The 18842-nt window shown below is 33.3% G+C and overlaps 4 protein-coding genes across 6 annotated transcripts; 3 read left to right on the top strand and 1 right to left on the bottom strand.

The window, feature by feature from the left end:
• The first annotated feature begins 2334 nt into the window (after positions 1-2334).
• Positions 2335-4262, top strand: LOC126653998 (uncharacterized). Its single transcript, XM_050348003.2, has 2 exons — positions 2335-2488; positions 2991-4262. Exon 2 carries the CDS (start codon positions 3048-3050, stop codon positions 4047-4049), a length of 1002 nt encoding a protein of 333 aa, XP_050203960.1. The 5' UTR covers positions 2335-2488; positions 2991-3047; the 3' UTR covers positions 4050-4262.
• A 1540-nt stretch (positions 4263-5802) lies between these two features.
• LOC126687198 (vesicle-associated protein 1-2) lies at positions 5803-8818 on the top strand. 2 transcript variants are annotated; one of them, XM_050381641.2, is made up of 9 exons: positions 5803-5937; positions 6037-6108; positions 6207-6277; positions 6355-6436; positions 6527-6642; positions 6741-6899; positions 7013-7063; positions 7741-7818; positions 8391-8818. In XM_050381641.2, the coding sequence occupies exons 2-9, from the start codon at positions 6057-6059 to the stop codon at positions 8499-8501; spliced, it is 720 nt and encodes a 239-aa protein (XP_050237598.1). In that variant the 5' UTR covers positions 5803-5937; positions 6037-6056; the 3' UTR covers positions 8502-8818. The 2 variants fall into 2 exon arrangements, with proteins under 2 accessions (XP_050237598.1, XP_050237597.1); XM_050381640.2 differs by lacking the exon at positions 5803-5937 and having other exon boundaries at positions 5966-6108.
• Positions 8819-9101: 283 nt separating this feature from the next.
• LOC126687197 (NAD-dependent protein deacetylase HST1-like) lies at positions 9102-11827 on the bottom strand. The gene is made up of 7 exons (XM_050381639.2): positions 11359-11827; positions 10919-11017; positions 10720-10827; positions 10548-10608; positions 9926-10050; positions 9649-9750; positions 9102-9529 (listed from the first exon to the last, which is right to left on the bottom strand). Exons 1-6 carry the CDS (start codon positions 11749-11751, stop codon positions 9682-9684), a joined length of 855 nt encoding a protein of 284 aa, XP_050237596.1. The 5' UTR covers positions 11752-11827; the 3' UTR covers positions 9102-9529; positions 9649-9681.
• A 750-nt stretch (positions 11828-12577) lies between these two features.
• Positions 12578-16420, top strand: LOC126653672 (phosphatidate cytidylyltransferase 4, chloroplastic). Of its 2 annotated transcripts, none has more exons than XM_050347612.1 (7): positions 12578-12947; positions 13060-13355; positions 13899-14089; positions 14661-14785; positions 14888-15021; positions 15146-15261; positions 15936-16420. In XM_050347612.1, exons 1-7 carry the CDS (start codon positions 12714-12716, stop codon positions 16025-16027), a joined length of 1188 nt encoding a protein of 395 aa, XP_050203569.1. In that variant the 5' UTR covers positions 12578-12713; the 3' UTR covers positions 16028-16420. The 2 variants fall into 2 exon arrangements, with proteins under 2 accessions (XP_050203569.1, XP_050203568.1); XM_050347611.1 differs by having other exon boundaries at positions 15143-15261.
• Positions 16421-18842: the final 2422 nt, after the last annotated feature.

Here is an 18842-nt window from a genome sequence, read left to right as displayed (position 1 = left end):
TCATAATTCAAGTCACGATATTTTTTAACTTTTTATTTGGTATAAATATTGAATAAATTAAAGTTTATCATAAAGTTAAATTTTAAATGATGTTTTATATGGAGAAAATTTTGAGATTTAGTGTAATATACAAATTGAATCTCTTATTTAAAATGAAATATATTTAGCAATCTATAAAACTAAAAATCAACCTGATGTGAACCGGATGTGAACTGAACTACCCTAATTCAATTTTTAATAAAATCCGTCTTGCTGCTCTTTACAATCTTAAATGATGTTTTATATGAAGAGAATTTTGAAATTTAGTGTAATATACAAATTGAATCTCTCTTTTAAGTGAAATGTATTAAGGAGTCTATAAAATTAAAAATTAACCTGATGTGAACCGAATGTGAATCTATATCAACTGAACTATCCAAATTCAATTTTTAATAAAATTTGTCTTACTGCTCTGTACAATCTTAAATGAGATATTATATAGAGAGAATTTTAAAATTTAATGTAATCACAAATTGAATATCTTTTTTAAGTAAAATATATTTGACATAATATAAAACCAAAAATCAACCTAATGTGAACCGGATGTGAACCTATATCAACTGAACTATCTTAATTCAATTTAAATAAAATTTGTTTTGGTACTTTTTACAATCTTAAATGACATTTTATATAGAGAGAATTTTGAATTTTAGTGTAATGTACAAATTGAATATCTCTTTTAAGTTTATTGTATTTGACAGTCTATAAAACCGAAAATCAACCTAATGTTAACCGGATGTGAACCTATATCGACTGAACTATCTCAATTCAATTTTAAATAAAATTTGTTTTGGTACTTTTTACAATCTTAAATGACATTTTATATAGAGAGAATCTTGAACTTTAGTGTAATATACAAATTGAATATCTCTTTTAAGTTTATTGTATTTGACAGTCTATAAAACCGAAAATCAACCTAATGTTAACCTAATGTGAACCTATATCAACTTAATTAATTTAATTAATTTTTTATAAAATTTATTTTACTGCTCTTTATAATCTTAACTAACTTTTTATATAGAAAAAATTAGTGTAATATACAAATTGAATATCTCTTTTAAGTGAAATATATTTAACAGTCTATAAAACCAAAAATCGACCTAATATGAACCTGATATGAACTTATATCAACTGAACTACCTTAATTTATTTTTTTATAATTATTTCTCATTTTGAAAACTTAAGTTGATAGCACTAAGTCTCAGTTGAAGAAATAAAATAAATGTAGAGCCTTTAGGGATAATGCAAATACCTTTTTAATGTCCAAATTATCTTTTTCTTCCACCATGATTACAAGATCTAAACACTCACTGCACATTCCTTTATCCCCTTTTTGACAGAGCTGAATCGGACCAGGTTTTAGCTTTTAAAGCAAAAAAATTCGGTACAGCTCTTGATAGAACAATAGAATTAAGACTTAATACATTAAATCTCTTGCACCTGTTAATTTCAACAAAAATTAAATTAATCTTTGTCTTTTCCTGCTAATCGATTGTTCACCGGCAATAATTTTTGTCTTTTCCGGCTAATCGATTGTTCACCGGCGAAAACATCCACTTTGACGGATGTAATGAAATCTCCTAACTTTCTTCTTTTCAGTAATCTTTAATTGAAATCAAGAACATCTGTTCTTGGATAACAAATCCCTCTTCTGGTTTTTATTATGTGGTGAAATTGATTTTGATTTATCTCTATTTCTTGAGAAATAAAGAGAGAACAAAGACAAGGCACAGTGAGAACACCGAGACCAAAATTGGAACTGCCAAGTCTATCAAGCGGCGAATATGGTTCTCTCCGATGGAACTCAATGTCCGGTTACAGGAATCCTACATGGAATTTCATCACAGACCCGATGAATCATCCAATTATTTTTTCTTTCTATTCCAGTTAAGAAGAAGAGGATATAAATGTCACAATTTAAGTCAAAATCACCTTATTTTGGGTTATGGGTGATTTGTGAAAACTTTTTAATTTTTTTGAGTGATTATTGCCAAAATTAAAATCTTGAGGTAAAAATAATAAGTAGGTCAGGTTTTAGGGGATTTGTGTAGATTACCCAAAATATAACCCGAATCGGTATAAATTTAATGCATGAGACGAGTTTGGTTAACAAATATGAAATCCGAACCGGCCTCGGGCCGGACTCAGGCTTATATTAAAAGTATTTAAGTTCAATTGGGCCTGGCTCGAGTCCACCCAATGAACAGGTCTATTCACAATATAGCTTGTTAGAAATAAAGGCCGTAGCATATGGGCCTAGCCCAGGAATGGCAGACCAGCATAACCTGGACCAGATGATAGAGAAAACAGAAGCATTCATAACTCTCATTTACTAAGAAGCGGGTGTGGGTCGGGTCCGGGCGTTGTTGTTCTAGTATTTCCGACAGTGGTTCCGATGCGGAACGATCTACCGGACAATATCTGCGAGTAACTGAGACATCTCAACAAGGTATGCCCAAACAATTTATCATTTCAACCGTATTCTTATTTGAATAATTCAATTTAGCGCCAAATTAATTTTCCTAGCTGTTCAATTAGAGCGTAGCTGATTTTCCTTTACAATTGGAATTAGTGTTACAGATACGTAATATGGTTTCTGATAGGTTCCTTAATTCCCAGTTTCTTGAGGTTGATGTGTTTATGTTTTGTTTTTGATTTATTTTACTGTGTCGTTTTTTTTTTTTTTTGAATTCTTCAATTTCATTAAATCGAATATGAAACCGTTACATGTTGTTAGAAATTAGGGAAAATTTGAAAACTAAACGATGACCTGATATGGAACAGATAACATGCTATTACCAGTGTTTCTTAATTTAATTTAATCTTTGATTTTGCAGTTGGTTTAAATCTATATGAAGTATTCTGGAGCTTAGATTCTACAGTTTTTGTACATTAATTTTTCATCTTGCTGCTAAGTTTGTTTATGTATTCGTTGAATTCGTGTGTTTCAGAGGTCGAAAGCGATTCTCTTGCACATATTTGGTAAGGCTTCAACTGTAAATTAAGCAATGACGACAGCTCTAGTTAAAACTCCTCCGACATTATCAAACATTTTGGTGTCGTGTTCCCGTCCCAAGTGTCTGAAATTGTTTAAATCCCCTGACGTGTGTCGCAGTTTTATCTTCCCCAAGCTTCGTACTAGTCCCACTCTTGTTTGCTGCACAAAATCGACTCCCTGGGAGCCTTCACCTGTCACATACGCTCCCACTGATAATGCTGATGGTAGCTTCTTGGAGAAAAGTAGCAACATATTCGAAACTCTGAGTTCCACCGACAGCAATGAAGCATCTTCGCCCAACATTCGAGAGAATACGGATATTGACCCTCAGCCATCGGTGAAGTTTCAGTTTCTTAAATGGCCTATGTGGATTCTGGGCCCTTCTCTTCTCCTTGCCACGGGCATGGTACCAACATTATGGCTACCTCTGTCGTCCATATTCCTAGGTCCAAACATAGCGAGTCTGCTTTCGTTGATTGGATTAGATTGCATGTTCAATCTCGGTGCTACCGTTTTTCTTCTTATGGCCGATTCTGTTTCACGTCCTAAAAACCTCGCGGAAGCCAGCAATAGCAAGCCTCCAATTAGTTACAAATTATGGAACATGGTCGCATCCATTTCCGGACTTATCATTCCTTTGACGATGCTGTTGGCATCCTATAATGGCTCCATACAACCGCAGCTGCCTTTCATCTCATTTATGGTCCTGATGGGTCCCTACCTCCTGCTTCTCTCTGTACAGATTGTAACTGAGATGCTGACTTGGCACTGGAAGTCACCTGTGTGGCTGATGACCCCGGTTGTGTATGAAGCATATCGCGTGTTACAGTTGATGAGGGGGTTGAAGCTCGGGGCTGAGCTTATTGCACCAGCATGGATGATGCATATGATTAGGGGACTTGTATGTTGGTGGATCCTTATTCTTGGGATTCAACTCATGAGAGTTGCTTGGTTTGCTGGTTTCACAGCTCGAGCTCACCAGAAGTCGTTGTCGACAACTGCCGATTCTTAATAATGCTCATTGTTGTTAGGAACTATGAAAAATAATTGCTTCGGATGCACACATTAAATCTACCGTCAGACAAATATATAGATCATAGAATACATGTTGCAGTTACTTTATTATTAGATGAATTGTAATCAGTTTCATGGTAAAATATGTAATATATACTAAAAAATACAATGATTATAGAAAAAGCCATGCATTTGTGTTATAAGTTTCGCACTTTTATATGGATTTATTATAACTTCCATAATTTTGTCCAATTTTTTTGGTTATTTGTTTACAAGAACCTGCTTTATTTGAGCTCAACAGCTCAGCTAAACGTCTAAATTGCACTTGGCACGTAGACTTGTAATTTATCAAGGAGCAGTGTTCGATTTGTATTTGTACAAAGGACAATTGAAAAGTTCATTTTGAGTCATGAAATTTGTCCTACCGATAATTGTTTAAAATTTAATTTGTCATTCCGTGTAATTTGCCCACTTCCAAATCCTTGTGGTAAATTAAAAAACTCGTTGTGGTGAATTGGATCCCTTATTTAGTTTGACCATGATCTTTTTATGATATCCCGTAATCTTTGACCATGCTCTTTCTACATATTCTTTAAATTATTTAAAAAAGACCCATGATGGAAAAATAATAAAGATGGTTAAAATAGCTTATTCATCAAAAACTATCTCACTTTTCGGCTTATTTCGTTTATGGTTTAAACTTTTAAAATTGTCAATTTTAGCCTACGTCCTATTTTTCAATTTCATTTACAGCCATTTGTTAAAATTAAAGTGAAAAAAAATTAAACATGTTTCTCATATCCAATTTGTCTTTACACCATCAATAATTTTAAATATAAAACAACACAAAGGGTAGATTTAAATTAAATTTTTTTCCACTTTATTTTAAACAAATGAATATAATTGAAACTGAAGATCGAAAAACGAGCTAAAATTGAAGATTTTATAAGTTTAGACCGTAAATAATAAACTTGAAAAATATGAGATATTTTCCAATAATTAGACTATTTAAATTAGGGGTGGGCAAAAAAACCGGTCAAACCGCAAAACCGAAACCGTAAAACCGAACCGGAAAATATGGTTAACCGGTCCAAGAGTTTAGGTTTAGGTTTTGATTTTTGATTTTTATGGTTAATGGTTTAGGTTTAGGTTTTAGAATTCTAAAAACCGCGGTTAACCGGTTTATAAATAATATATATTTTTATAAATTTTATATATATATATATATACATATATTTTTAATTATTCAAATAACATATATTTTATATCTACACATATAAAAATTCTAAACAAAAAAAAATTAAAAAATATTTTATTTATCAATATATTTTTATTTTAGGTATATATATATATATATATAAAGAATTTTATTTTTCTTGATAAAATATTTATATATCTAATTAATAAAGGAATAAATAAAATTTATATTTTAATAATTAAATAGAATGAAAATTAAAGTTTAATTATTAGAATATTTAAAATTTTATATGTAAATTTTATCTTTTTTATATCTAATTTTTTTTATGGTTTCATGAATAAAAACCGCAAAACTGAAAAATCAAACCGTTTTTAATGGTTAACCGAATTAATGGTTAACCGTTTAAAATTTTAGGTTTAGGTTTTTAATTTTAAAAACCGAACTGTTATGCACCGATTTACATATTATCCTTGTGGACCGGTTAACCGGTCCATGCCCATCCCTATTTTTAACTAAAAAGAAAAAAAAACTAGTATATCTTTTCGTTGTAATTTTAAAAGTTCAAATTCAAAAAGATATTGTTCCACAGACGACATTAGTGGATGGTAAAAGAAAAAAAGAGTAAACTAAAGAAAAAGACAGTGGTGACCGGAAACAAACCGGAAACAAACGCAAACCTGAGATCGAAGTAAACACTAAAACATCGCTGTCCCACGTTCTTCTTCTTATTTCTCACAGATATTACACTAACTCTCATTATCTCTCTCTGTTCATTATTTTTCTTCAGCTCTCACCGATCCCATAGCCATGGCTAACCTCGAACTCCTCACCATCGAGCCTCAAGAGCTTCAGTTTCCATGTAACCAAACACTCCTCTTCATTACAGCTTATACATCTTGGCTTTTGCTTTGTCTTAATTAGTTTAATTTAACTGGATCCTTGTTTTTTTTTCATCAGTTGAATTGAAGAAGCAGATCTCGTGTTCTTTACAGCTGCTAAACAAGAGTGATAATTATGTGGCTTTTAAGGTATTATTATTGCTGTTTTAATCTCAATTTTTTCATAATTTTATGTCCTAGATTTTTGATGTTACCGTTAATTTTAGGTTAAGACAACGAATCCTAAAAAGTACTGTGTTAGGCCTAACACTGGGATGGTTTTGCCACGGTCCACTTGTGATGTTATAGGTCTCCCTCCCTTTAAATTTTATCATTTATTTTTTGGTAAAAAGAATAATTTTTTGATTGATTTAATTGCCAATTTGTCACTTAAATCAGTAACAATGCAAGCACAAAAGGAGGCACCTCTTGATTTGCAATGTAAGGACAAGTTTTTACTGCAGAGCGTCGTCGCAAGTCCCGGAGCTACTGCAAAAGATATCAACGCCGAGATGGTAATCGTAATTATTCATCTTTTTGTATATTTTTAGGTCGAATCAGCTTAATTTATCGTTTGCGCTAATTGGTTTTTGTTATTTTTTGTATGGTGTAGTTTAATAAAGATGCAGGTCATGTAGTGGAAGAGAGCAAATTGAGGGTTGTTTATGTAGCTCCGCCTAGACTGCCATCTCCGGTTCATGAAGGATCAGAGGAAGGTTCTTCACCTAGAGCTTCTGTATCAGACAATGGGAATCTGACTGAACGTTCAGTGGTAAATTTTTGATGCAATTGTTAGTGCATCCAATCATGTTATGCTTTGATCTATTCTGTTTTCCCGTTATGTCTAAATATCTCGTCTTGTTACTATGTAACTTGTGTCTTCAGGTTTCAAAAGCTTTTGCGGAGAGACATGAGCCTCAAAATAACTCGGTTGAGGTATCTTCTTTCTTGTTTTTCGTTTCTTTTCCCTTTAGTACTACGATTGGAGGTTTAAATTTCTGTAAACAAATGGAAAACTATTAAATGATACTGCCATGATGAGTATTTCCTTGCAATTCATATGCTCATTTTGTTTGTGTGGCTTCGTTTATATAATTTCATTTATCTTTGAAGTTAATTTGTAGAACTTTAGTGTATCATAAGTGCTGTTATGCTGACTCATTCAGAGAGAGCAATGATCTCTTTGCTTAAAATACTATTCATTATAATTATTTGCTCTCAAGTACTCGACCAATATTGCATTGTACTTAGCCTTGTTAAACAATCTAAATCTTTCTTAGACCTTTTCTTTTTTGAATTTGTTTAGATTCATCAACTACCGCTTTACTGATTTGGTGATTAATAGTGCTGTTAGAATCTGAAATACCTTGCAGTTAGTTCTTCATGGTTGAGCTGTGCTATTCTAGAGACATCAAATCTACTATTGAAAAATGACACCTGCAATCATGAGTGTTTTTCACCTCTAATTCACATTTCCTTCATGATATTGGTAGATGGAGGTCACATATTGAAAATCTATGTATACTATCTCTCACATGCTGAATAATTTGATAAATTATTGTAATATTGTGGTTTATGTGGCCTTTCACTTATAGTAATTCTCACAATTGTAGACAAAGTCTCTTATTTCCAAGCTGACTGAGGAGAAAAATTCCGCTATTCAGCAAAACAACAAGCTTCAGCAAGAACTGGTAAGGCGCTTGTAACGTTAATTTGTTGTAGACAGTTCTGTGCCGCAATGCTTATAGAACAGCAACTTAGACATTGCTTGTTTATATCTTTGGTTACTGGAAGTGTCATTAAGCATGTAAAAGTCTATACTTTGCTACTAATTAGGAGAAGCCAATAATAATTAATAAATTTCTTAGAGCAAATGCTGGGACACTTTACTTTTTCCCATGATTATATGTGCTATTATCCATCAATATATACCTAGAGAGGATTTTATTAACAGCTGCAGTTGGACTAGCAGTTAAGTAATACTTAAATGCTTTTAGTACTTACTAGTTCAGTAGGTGAGAACAGGGCTAAATATTACTAGATAACATACTGTCTATGCTTGCAGATGCATGTCTCCTTGTACTTAGATATAAAATGCTTCATGCAATGAACTTAAATTGGTTGATCTAATGTACTTTTGTTTCTGTCATAGTACTTTGTTGCAGTTTTTTTATCGAAATGGAACTACTCGAGTGTAACTGACATCTTCTATTAGCAATCATCACAGATTTATAACACTGAATATGCACATAACTATATGCAGGAGTTGTTGAGGAATCAAAGTAGCAAAAGCCGCACTGGTATCTCATTTATATATGTTCTTCTCGTCGGATTGGTTGGTGTCCTTTTGGGGTACATCGTGAAGCGAACATGACCAATCAAAAGCATGTTGATGCTTATGTTGTACATCCCAATTGAAGAATTGAAAAGTTGAATCTTAGAGACATCAACTATGTGGCTGATCAGCATGTAACTCTTCTTTATTGGTACGTATTTTACAGAAAGTGTCAACTGGTAGATGCTGTTCACTGTATTAATTATTAGCAGCAGTTGATAGTAGGAAAGCTCAAAGGACTTGTAGATTCTGTAATTGCCTAGTTTAAGCTTATTGTGTGACCACTTCTCGATGAGTATTCCGTGCCCGACTTCCCTCGTATTTTTGTGCTTATGCAATTTTTACTTTCTGCTTTACATCTTGCAGTCAATATGCTGCTTGAAGATGCAGGTTGTTTATTTTGTTTACATTATTTTCACACGACTCAAAATATTAGAGCCAGACTATTTCATGGTTCTACAAAATGCAACTCACTTGACTCCTTGGACCAGGATTAGTAAATTGATTTAACTAACCAAGCAAGCTTTCATATGCTTTCTCAAAATTCAATACTGCAGGACAAAACAACAATTTACCACAACAAATATAGAAGATTACTTACTAAAAGATTGATGCTAAGATTCTTCTTGTAAACAAAAATTTAAATGAATAATTTGTTTTTTCTTGAAAGGCCAAATCATTCAAGTATGACAAAGTTCAATTACAACACATCCTTATCCTAAAAACAAACTATGAATGAAAACCGGAGCTAGGATGGTTAAATCCGAGCTAATTTGCTGCATGCTATTGTCAAAATGGCAACTTCTTGTGTGAGATACTTGCAATCTAAAGCTTCATAGGAAGTGCAAAACTGGGTCTAAGGAATTATAAAACTTGATTCAGACAAAACAAACAAGGTGACTTGCTTCATCCGCTAAGCTATCAAACAGGGGAAGAAACACACAGATAAAACCTTGTACACCAGAAGAACATCTTACACAGCCCTGATGGAACATTTCAGTACTCAAGGACTGAGTAAAAAGTAGGAATTCATGCTTCGTATCAAATTCGAGAATCTCCAGGCATTCCTGAAATAGGGTACATTTACCCATCAGATAGACTAAATCAGAATTCAAGATGAATAAGCATAGGTACAATCACTCATTATAGCGTCAATAATGATAAAGAAAATTCATGTGTGCCACACCTGAAAACTTCAAACTGCATTCTTTCATACTCATCAAGACTTTTCAGACCTTTGAATCATGTTACAACGGCTAGCAATCTTACCAAAATCGTCGAGACTTAGCTGCAATGGAACCAGTAAAAAAGTAGCCAAGCGAAAAATGTTAAGAATTGATAAACAATCCATCCACAAAATTTTATTAGCATAAACTCATGAAGCCTTTTTAACCAGACTGTTGCTCCATCATATTAGTTATGTAAAGGAAATTTATAGAATGAAGAAAAAAAATAAAACCAACCCTTCCATCTCTATCACTATCGAAATAATGTATCATCTCATCCAATTCCCTATCTGTCCACGTAAAATCATGAGCCGTTGCAAGTCTTTGTAGATCTCTAACTGTTAAATACCCGCTCCCTTGTTCTGCATGCCAGAAAATGCCTATATGAACAATTCTATGACGTTTGAACAAAACATATAAAGATTTTGCATTCAGACTACTAAGGCAAAAAGGTTCTGCATACTAAATAAATTGAACATCAAAATGATAAGTCTTCATTTCTTCAAATACAAAAATAATTGATCGATAAACAAACTAAGATGAAAGCTTTTGTAGAAACAAAATTTACACCCTAGAAGCTTAGTCATCATGCAAAGGAGTGACCATCCCCCATTTTAGAACATGCCATTCATTTTAAACTTAGAACTCATTCCATTTTCAGCACAGGAATCGCAAACATATGAATCGAGATATCACTTCCTGATTTCTCTCTCAGAAGATAAATTTGGAATCAATACGTTATCATATAAGACACTGATTCCAAATTCAGAATGTCATGGAGTTCTTATATTTGGATCTTTGAAAATAATAATCATGCGAACCTGTCTTCTGTTTAAAAGACAAAGAAGTGGTATATTACCATCAAACTGAAAGAAGTATAAGACCAGGTCATCCTCAGTCATCTGAGCCCTATTACTTAACTGTTGACAAAAAAGAAAATACAAAACAAAGAAGCAAACTTTATAAGAGGAAACTTGAAAAAACAGAATAAGTTCGCACAATAATAACGCCGATACAAGACCAAAACAAACCGGTTTTTTCCTCTTCTTCGTTCCTGAATCTTCCTGAATGTTATTATTTTCCTTTCTCTCTTTAAGGGTGGCAACTTTTGCAGAATCTTGTAATGAAAGGGCAATGGCCTATATATTGTATCCCATAGTTACTTTTAGCTACAATTGAAATCACACCAACACAAAACAGTATGAAATCGAAAACCATCACGAACGTTACCTGCATTAGCTCATCATCCTCTTCACCAATGTTATCTGCACTGCCAAAATGCAGTTCAGAAAGAAATTTCTTCTTCGGTTTTGAGACTCCCCTCTTAACCTAAACAAAATGTCAAGAAAAGTAAATAATCATCAGGGGCAAATAAAGAAGTTCACTTTAGACCCGGCACCAAATAGTTGAACCACAATCTAGGTAACACACACTTCATTTAATCAACATGACCCGTTCCGGAAACATTTCAGACACTCAACGTTTCGGACAACAAACTTCATTCTTTACATCGTAAACCTTAAAGTAACACTGTTTCGCAGTGTCCGTGTCCCGTGTCCATGTCCCACATAGACCAGAATTGAAGCTAAACTGAGAACATTCCAGTTTCCACTGTTAAACAAAGTACTAATCCAATTTCATTAATTGACGAGAAATTAAGCAGCCAATACCTTGTTTTTACGGGATTTTGAAGAAGAATTTCTCACAAAATCTTCATCTTCATCGTCATCTTTGTCATCAAAATCATCGTCATCTCGCTCATCATCATCATCGTCATTATTAGGCCGATAATCTTCGTCATAATCATCAACGACCTTACTTTTCCCCTTACGCTGACTAATTTTCCGATTCTTCACCGTCTTCTGAACTGAAGAGCCTAAAGAAGACGCCATTTTATGAAGACCCAACGCCTCCATCCTTGCTTTGTTTTCCGCAATTCTTGAGAGCCTCTGTTTCTCATAATCTGATATCTTTTTAACATTCTTTTCTTCGTCGCTTAATTTTTCAGTTTCTTCGAATTCTGACTCTGAACTCGAACCTGGCGATGTATTTTCCTTCACCATTCTGATTCTACTTTCAATTGAATACTGTTCGCGCCGCGGTTCAAAGAAAATTGTTCACTTGATGCTTCGATTGGAAAAAGATTGAGTTTTGAGCAAAAGGTCAATTCGGTCCTCAAGTTTGTATCTCATGTTAAATAAGTTTATTTTAATTTTTATTGATCAGTTAGATCTCACACTTGTGTTTTGGAATCAAATAAGACATTTTTAATCCCTTTTAGTCAATTTTAGATCAAGTAACACTTAATTTGTATATCTTAATCATGTGACTTATGTGATCTCGAGATGTATATATTTAGTGATATATTCGACTAAAGTGGTCCATTTTCCGAAATACAAATTTGAGAATTTAATTAACTAATAAAAAATTAAAAGTGAATTATTTGTGATCAATTCTATCAAATATTTCACATTTTCTTCTTTTTGATAGTTCGTCTTTTTATATATTTTTATTTTTACACTGAGCTATAAAATTATTTAAATGAAAATTTTCTCCATCTTAAAACAACAATCAATTAGCATATATTTTAATTTTGTTGTTAATTTAGTCTGAAATATAACAATTTTTATTTTTATCCCGTTTTTACACTTAATGTGGTGCGCTCAGTTTTTTATGATGCTAAAATGGGACAATTATGGCTAAATTGATCATAAAATTAAAATATGGGTTAATTAGCCATTATTTGCAAATTGAGAGGTTAAAGTGCAGCTTAAGTCTGTGATCTCGGACTTTGTTATCAACGATGTAACGCGCACTTGCTGCGCGTGGGTACACTCTCCTGCATCACTCATTGAACATTCCGTATAAAATGGTCACAGAAAACAACAAATCAGCTAATCCTAAAGACTACCATACAAGAATTGCCGCACCAAATTGCAGAAATTATTTCACTTATCAGAACTCAATGTTTTTGAATTTCGGTTCACTAATTTCTTGCTCCTTAACTTCTCACTAATATTATTCAATGGCGGCTTCTCTCGTGAATTTAAAGAGGTACAGTTTGAATTTCGGTTCACGCTCATGCCCATGCCGAACTTCATCTAAGAAAATTTCATTTCTTCCTCAACGCTGTCCAAAAACTAATCTTAGATTAGTACTGAATGGACCCAAAACGGTACTGTTTTGTGCTCCGGCAAAGATGCGGCGCCTGATTACTGCCGTTGCTAGAGCTGATTTTGGCCAAGAAGATATCAATCAGGTATTTTAAACTGATTTTCATCTCCGTAGAAAATTAATTTGATTGGGCAATTTTAATTTGATTTGATTTGTGAGTTTGTATTGACAATTGTATGGGAATGTGTAAGTTGTAGGAAGTTGAGGAAGGGAATAAGATAGGGGCAAATGAGGAAACTTCTGTAACAAAGAGTTGGAGTCAATTGAGGAAAAGAATAGTGTTTGGGGTTGTAATTGGGGTATCTGTTGGAGGTGTTGTAATGGCTGGAAGATGGGTTTTCGCTGTGGCGCTGGCAGCGGCTGTGTTTGTTGGTTCGCGTGAGTATTTCGAATTGGTTAGAAGTCGTGGAATTGCTCAAGGAATGACGCCTCCTCCTCGTTATGTTTCAAGAGTTTGCTCTGTTATATGTGCTCTCATGCCCGCCCTTACTTTGTAAGTAGTAATACCAAAGACGCCAATGCACCTTTACTGTTTGATTATGTCGATACATTGTACTTGTCCTGTGATTGGCTGTGAAGTTGTTTTCGTGTTTTCCTTTTCCCTTTATTGTTTGTGCTATGAGATAATGTTGCAGTTCCATGCCCCGCCTGGTAGACATTTTTTGATAGATTGCAATCTCTATGTAAGAGATGTTGACCATTCATGTGCTGATAGGCTTTCATGAATTCATATTGGCCATTTGCAACATGCAGAGATTCACTTATCGTTTGATTCTTTTACACAATTTGTTGATGCAATTTTCGTTACTTGTATAGTCTCATTTCATTTCATATCTTTTGTTTGATTAAGAGAGCTTTTCTATTATATTGTTTAATTGAGTTCGTCCACTTCCATGTAGCTGTCAAAGGTTTTTGTTTAGTCCTATGTTTGTTCTTTCAAAAGTATAACAGCAAAATTTTCAATAAATGCATGCCACATATATCTGTAGGTTTTGATGGTTGTCTGATGTTAGTTCATGGTTGGCATGCCTGTCAGGTATTATGGTCAGATTGACATTCCTGTGACTTTTGCTGCTTTTGTTGTTGCAATGGCATTACTCCTCCAACGAGGCAATCCTCGTTTTTCTCAGCTCAGTAGTACTATTTTCGGCCTATTTTATTGCGGCTATCTTCCTTGTTTCTGGGTCAAGCTTCGTTGTGGCTTAGCAGTCCCAGCCTTGAACACTAGTAAGAAGCTATTTTAAGTAATTTTGTGGAATGGTTAATTTAGAAATTACTAGAATAGGAATATTGTCTTGACAAATATCCTTCTCCTGCTTCAATTATGGTTAATTAATTGTTAAGCTGGTGAATGATGATCTATCCACACTTTCTCAAATGCTCGTGAACAAATTAATTTATCCAGTATCATGCAAATTGTTTTTAATCTGTTGAGCACATTTCAAGTTACTTATATGTGAAATATAATATGAATAAGTGTAATCTATAGATTGTTTTAACTTTCAACCATAACTATAGCTCTTAGAATTGATGCTCAAACATTGCATTACATTAACAACTGGTAGTTTATAAATCCCGTGATTTAGTCCCATTTATTCAGCTACCTCTGCTTCAGACTTTCAATTTTCATTTAGTTCCTTTTGACCCTGCAAATAAAGGTAACATAAAAAAATGAGGTTGCACATTGAATTATAGTTGATACGACATGTTGTCTGATGTTGAAAATGATTTCTTCATTGCCTAATTCATTAAAATGAAACCTCATTTCCCATATATTAAGTGCATTTACATTCGCCAGGGATAGGAGCAACGTGGCCAGTTCTTTTTGGTGGCCAAACTCATTGGACTGTGGGCCTTGTTGCAACCCTAATTACGATAAGCAGCATTATAGCTGCTGATACATATGCATTTATGGGTGGCAAGGTAATTAGACTTCTGAAATGTTAATTTACCATTATTTTATCTTAGAAGTTCATATCCACAATACTCCAAACAGCATAAGATTATTTTCCTACCCCAATACAGGCATTTGGAAGAACTCCATTAACCAGTATTAGTCCAAAGAAGACATGGGAAGGGACTATTGCAGGGCTTGGTGGCTGTATAGTAACTTCAGTGGTGTTATCAAAAATCTTTTGCTGGCCAACATCAGTTCTAAGGTAATGCATTGCTTTATTTTTCTGCTCTTGTACCAAAGGTGGCAACTTCAACTTGGGTAATTCAGGATTTACCATTTTGGAACATTTAAAAGTGAATTTGACATATCATCTTTATGGACAGCAGTGCAATAGCTTTTGGGGTCCTAATTTTCTTTGGTTCTATATTTGGGGATCTTACCGAGTCAATGATCAAGCGTGATGCGGGTGTGAAGGACTCTGGCTCTCTCATACCTGGACATGGTAATGATTTTTTTATCTCAGCCTCAATTTCTGTAATAAGGCATTATTCAAACCTGTTGACTGTTGATGGCTTATTTGCTTGAATTTAATTGAAAGTAAAATTTTCCATAATATTTCAAACATTGTGGGTTTAACTCATGATCTATTTCAAAATGGCACATTCCACTGAACTACAGCCTATTGGTCTTTGATGCCGGTTTCCGTAGTTGTCTTCGTCCTTTTCACATATAAATCTCATTTTTAATGGCATGAATTATTGTACTCGATCATTCCTTCATAATGTTAATATTGTACTTTCTCATTTTGTTCTTTACGAACTATTAACACGTCTGATAAATAAAGGAAACCAGTTCCTGCGTACCTACAAAAATGACCCTTCTGTTCATGTGTTGATAAAAGTATCAAGTATATATTTTGCTCTTGTAAAACTGTATTTCCACTTTGTTTGTTACTTTGATTTTAATTCATTTGGCATCATATAGACATTTCGGTATTTGCTCTATGATTTCATTTCTGCAACTGTTATCTTTCCATGGATAACTGGCAAGACACAGATTAGGTGAATTAGAACTTTGTTTGTTACTCTCTATATCCTTGTCTGTGGTATACATTGAAATTAAATGCCAGTGCTATTTCTCTTCTAACTTCACTGCCAAAATTGGAATTGAATACAGGGGGAATATTAGACCGAGCGGACAGCTACATTTTCACGGGTGCACTCGCATACTCATTTATCAAAACTTTCCTACCCCTTTATGGAGTTTGACATGCAAACTTATAGTAAATTATGGAAAAGAAGCAAAAGGCGATCTTTGGCGGGTTTCCTCGTTACTGGAAAGCTAGAAGCACAAACAGGCATATTCTTATTTGAAAGTTGGAGAATCCATGGAGAAAAAAATAGGCCTTCCGTTCTGAAAAGGTATACAAATCTATACACGGTGTGCATAATCATCACCAGATGAGGATTTCGAGAGAGTACGATTGCTTGTACTTATTCTGGAATCACATCAGATCGAAAGCCGATAACAAGGGTTCAATCTTAACAATACAGTAAAGGTGGAGCCTCTTTTTGCTGTGAACAATCCATTATTCTAACTACTGTTAATTCAAGTAACATTTTTCTTTTGCAATAAAAGCAATTGCAGTCTCTTCATTTTTAGCCAGTCTGTTTGGGAGAATTTTCTTTTCATTCCTGTTGCATGGATGCTTGATTTTGATGTTTAGTTACAGAAATGTTTTGGGCTGGGCTTGGGCTGAGTTCAATTGGGCTTGACTCTGTCTTTTTGACAATCTTTAAAATAAGTGTTTTTTTTGGTATTTCTAGTAGATGATTTGCAGACATGGCATATGAGTCAGATTTAATTATATTACTAACTAATTATTCTGGATAACCTGCTTCATTATTAGAATTAATTGCTTTAAAAATCACAAATTTTCCATGTTTTACAATTTTAAAATGAACTTCCAATTGTGGTAATTTAATAGATGTCTATTATTCTTTTGCAATTCAAAACACCGAGCAATTTTCAGTTCAATAAATGTTGATATAACCACCGGAGTAAACATTGTTCCGACATCCATGTCAGCATTGTTCTTATGGAAAATTGTACGGCGTTTCAAATTGCAAAAAATCAGAAGTTAGTGTCTGATATTGTTAAAATTGCAAAAAAATCGGCTAAAATTAAGCCTAATAAACAGTTGATGAGACATAAATATGTTTTATAGTAGTTGTACTAGAAGTCAGAATGCGACCTCATTATCTGTAATATCATAATCTGGTAGTTATATGATTAAGGTTATGTTAATGATTAAGAAAACTACAGAGCATGTCAACCTTAATCCAAAAAGAGAGGGGTCTACCAAGTTTAAGTAACTATCAATGGCCAAGATCAACTCATTAGTACTTTAGTTAGTTGTCAACATTTGGTGGCGCCTGATAATTCTATAATTAAAAAGAGCTAATCTAATTGGTTGGCATTCTTATCCGAAACCGAAATGACTGTTAATTATTAAGTGATTATTTTACACAACGGTTTTATATCATTTTTCAAATAAATCAATGAATATATGCCATAAAAAATTACTTAATTTGTGTTTATTTTTTTAAAACATTTTGACATTACAAAATATTTTGTTAATTTATAGTACTAGTATAAATGGGTGTGGCATAACCGTTGTATTAAATAATTTTTTTTAATTATTTGTCAAAGTGGATGTGAAGTGATGAACCAATAATATGTCAAGGCAACTGCCACTTAAAGACATGGCTTCCAGTAGTTGGACTTGTAATTTCACGTGGACTTGTTTGTTTAACTTCTCTTATTTGGTCCTATGTTCTTCGTCAAATTCAATGGTTTTGACACGTGTCGCCTCTCTATTGTACATCCCATGGTTTATGTCTGGAAATGTTTATTAATCAAATTTAATTAGAGATTGACTTGCATTGCATGTAGACATAATGCATTAGCTATTATATGATCATTTCGTTGGGTATTACTGTTAAAGAGGGGAACCAATGACTTGATAAAGATAGATGAAACAGCTAACGAAAAAATAATATCATAACCAATGAGCAATTGCTTAATTGATATAAACGTTGAGCAAAAATTGTAAAAATTGTGGTTCAATTTCTTCCACAAACAGTTCCCTCTTATAAAAAAAAAAGTATATCATAAATTGGATCATTGAGTTTGGGTATTTATAATATCACCGTTTTACAATTTGGTAACGACATTTTAATTCATTTCAATTTGGTTATTAAACTTTAATTTAAACAATAGATTTTTTAGTCAAAATGCATATGTGAAATGAAATATGACAAATCTTTAGAGAAAAACCAGCGAAATTCGACATAATTAAGCAAAATCCGACGCCACTTATTCTTTTGACCGAAAAAACTTATTTTGAAATGAAACTGAAATTTAGTAGTTAAAATAAAACGAGTTAGCGTTTGATGATCAATATATAACAAAAGGATAGTTTGTGTACGTTGACAACCAATTGCCCGAACATAGTTCGAAATAATCGGCGATAGTTGTCAATCGGAAGTAGTTGTCTATTATATCCCTCAAAAGCGGTCATGCGTATATGGTACTATCATAAACTACGAACCCACATTGTTTTATACAAATGTGAAAAATATAAAGTAATTTTAATTTATTGAACTTTACATTAAAAATATACCATATCCTTTATATAGATTGGCTCATGAATGTATCTATGAAGAAGTAAAGCAACAAATTAGCTAGCAAAATTGTAGTACGGCTCGAAGCTAGGAAAATACATGTCGACATAAAATTTAAATAAAGATAATTGAATAAGGCCCTCTTGATTGACGAAGTGTTTTGGTTGTATTGTATGCATTAAAAAAGACGACATTTCTAAGGCATTGACCAAAATATAAGCAAATAATTAGAATTTGATAATTTTGAATGCAATGAAAAGAAAATATGAAAAAGACGTGAGAGAAGTGAATGTTGGGTTGACATTTCGATTTAAATGGAAGAGATAAAATTGAATTAAAAAATGATAACCGTAACTTGCCATGCAAAAGTCTTGTGGAGCCAACTCTCCACCAAAAT

The sequence above is a fragment of the Mercurialis annua genome, linkage group LG6 (genome assembly GCF_937616625.2).
Source record: "Mercurialis annua linkage group LG6, ddMerAnnu1.2, whole genome shotgun sequence".
In the NCBI taxonomy this organism is placed as follows: domain Eukaryota; kingdom Viridiplantae; phylum Streptophyta; class Magnoliopsida; order Malpighiales; family Euphorbiaceae; genus Mercurialis; species Mercurialis annua.
The sequence above is the reverse complement of the archived record's forward strand: the minus strand, read 5'-3'. Positions and strand labels throughout refer to the sequence as shown.

Coding starts and splice junctions, on each gene's coding strand:
- LOC126653998 (XM_050348003.2), top strand. CDS start 3,048: ATGACGACAGCTCTAGTTAAAACTCCTCCGACATTATCAAACATTTTG.
- LOC126687198 (XM_050381641.2), top strand. CDS start 6,057: ATGGCTAACCTCGAACTCCTCACCATCGAGCCTCAAGAGCTTCAGTTT. Junction 6,278..6,354: donor ATAATTATGTGGCTTTTAAG/GTATTATTATTG, acceptor CGTTAATTTTAG/GTTAAGACAACGAATCCTAA. Junction 7,819..8,390: donor ACAAGCTTCAGCAAGAACTG/GTAAGGCGCTTG, acceptor AACTATATGCAG/GAGTTGTTGAGGAATCAAAG.
- LOC126687197 (XM_050381639.2), bottom strand. CDS start 11,751: ATGGTGAAGGAAAATACATCGCCAGGTTCGAGTTCAGAGTCAGAATTC. Junction 11,018..11,358: donor CAAAATCCCGTAAAAACAAG/GTATTGGCTGCT, acceptor CATTTTGTTTAG/GTTAAGAGGGGAGTCTCAAA. Junction 9,751..9,925: donor ATAGTGATAGAGATGGAAGG/GTTGGTTTTATT, acceptor GTTCCATTGCAG/CTAAGTCTCGACGATTTTGG.
- LOC126653672 (XM_050347611.1), top strand. CDS start 12,714: ATGGCGGCTTCTCTCGTGAATTTAAAGAGGTACAGTTTGAATTTCGGT. Junction 12,948..13,059: donor GCCAAGAAGATATCAATCAG/GTATTTTAAACT, acceptor TGTAAGTTGTAG/GAAGTTGAGGAAGGGAATAA. Junction 14,090..14,660: donor AGTCCCAGCCTTGAACACTA/GTAAGAAGCTAT, acceptor TACATTCGCCAG/GGATAGGAGCAACGTGGCCA.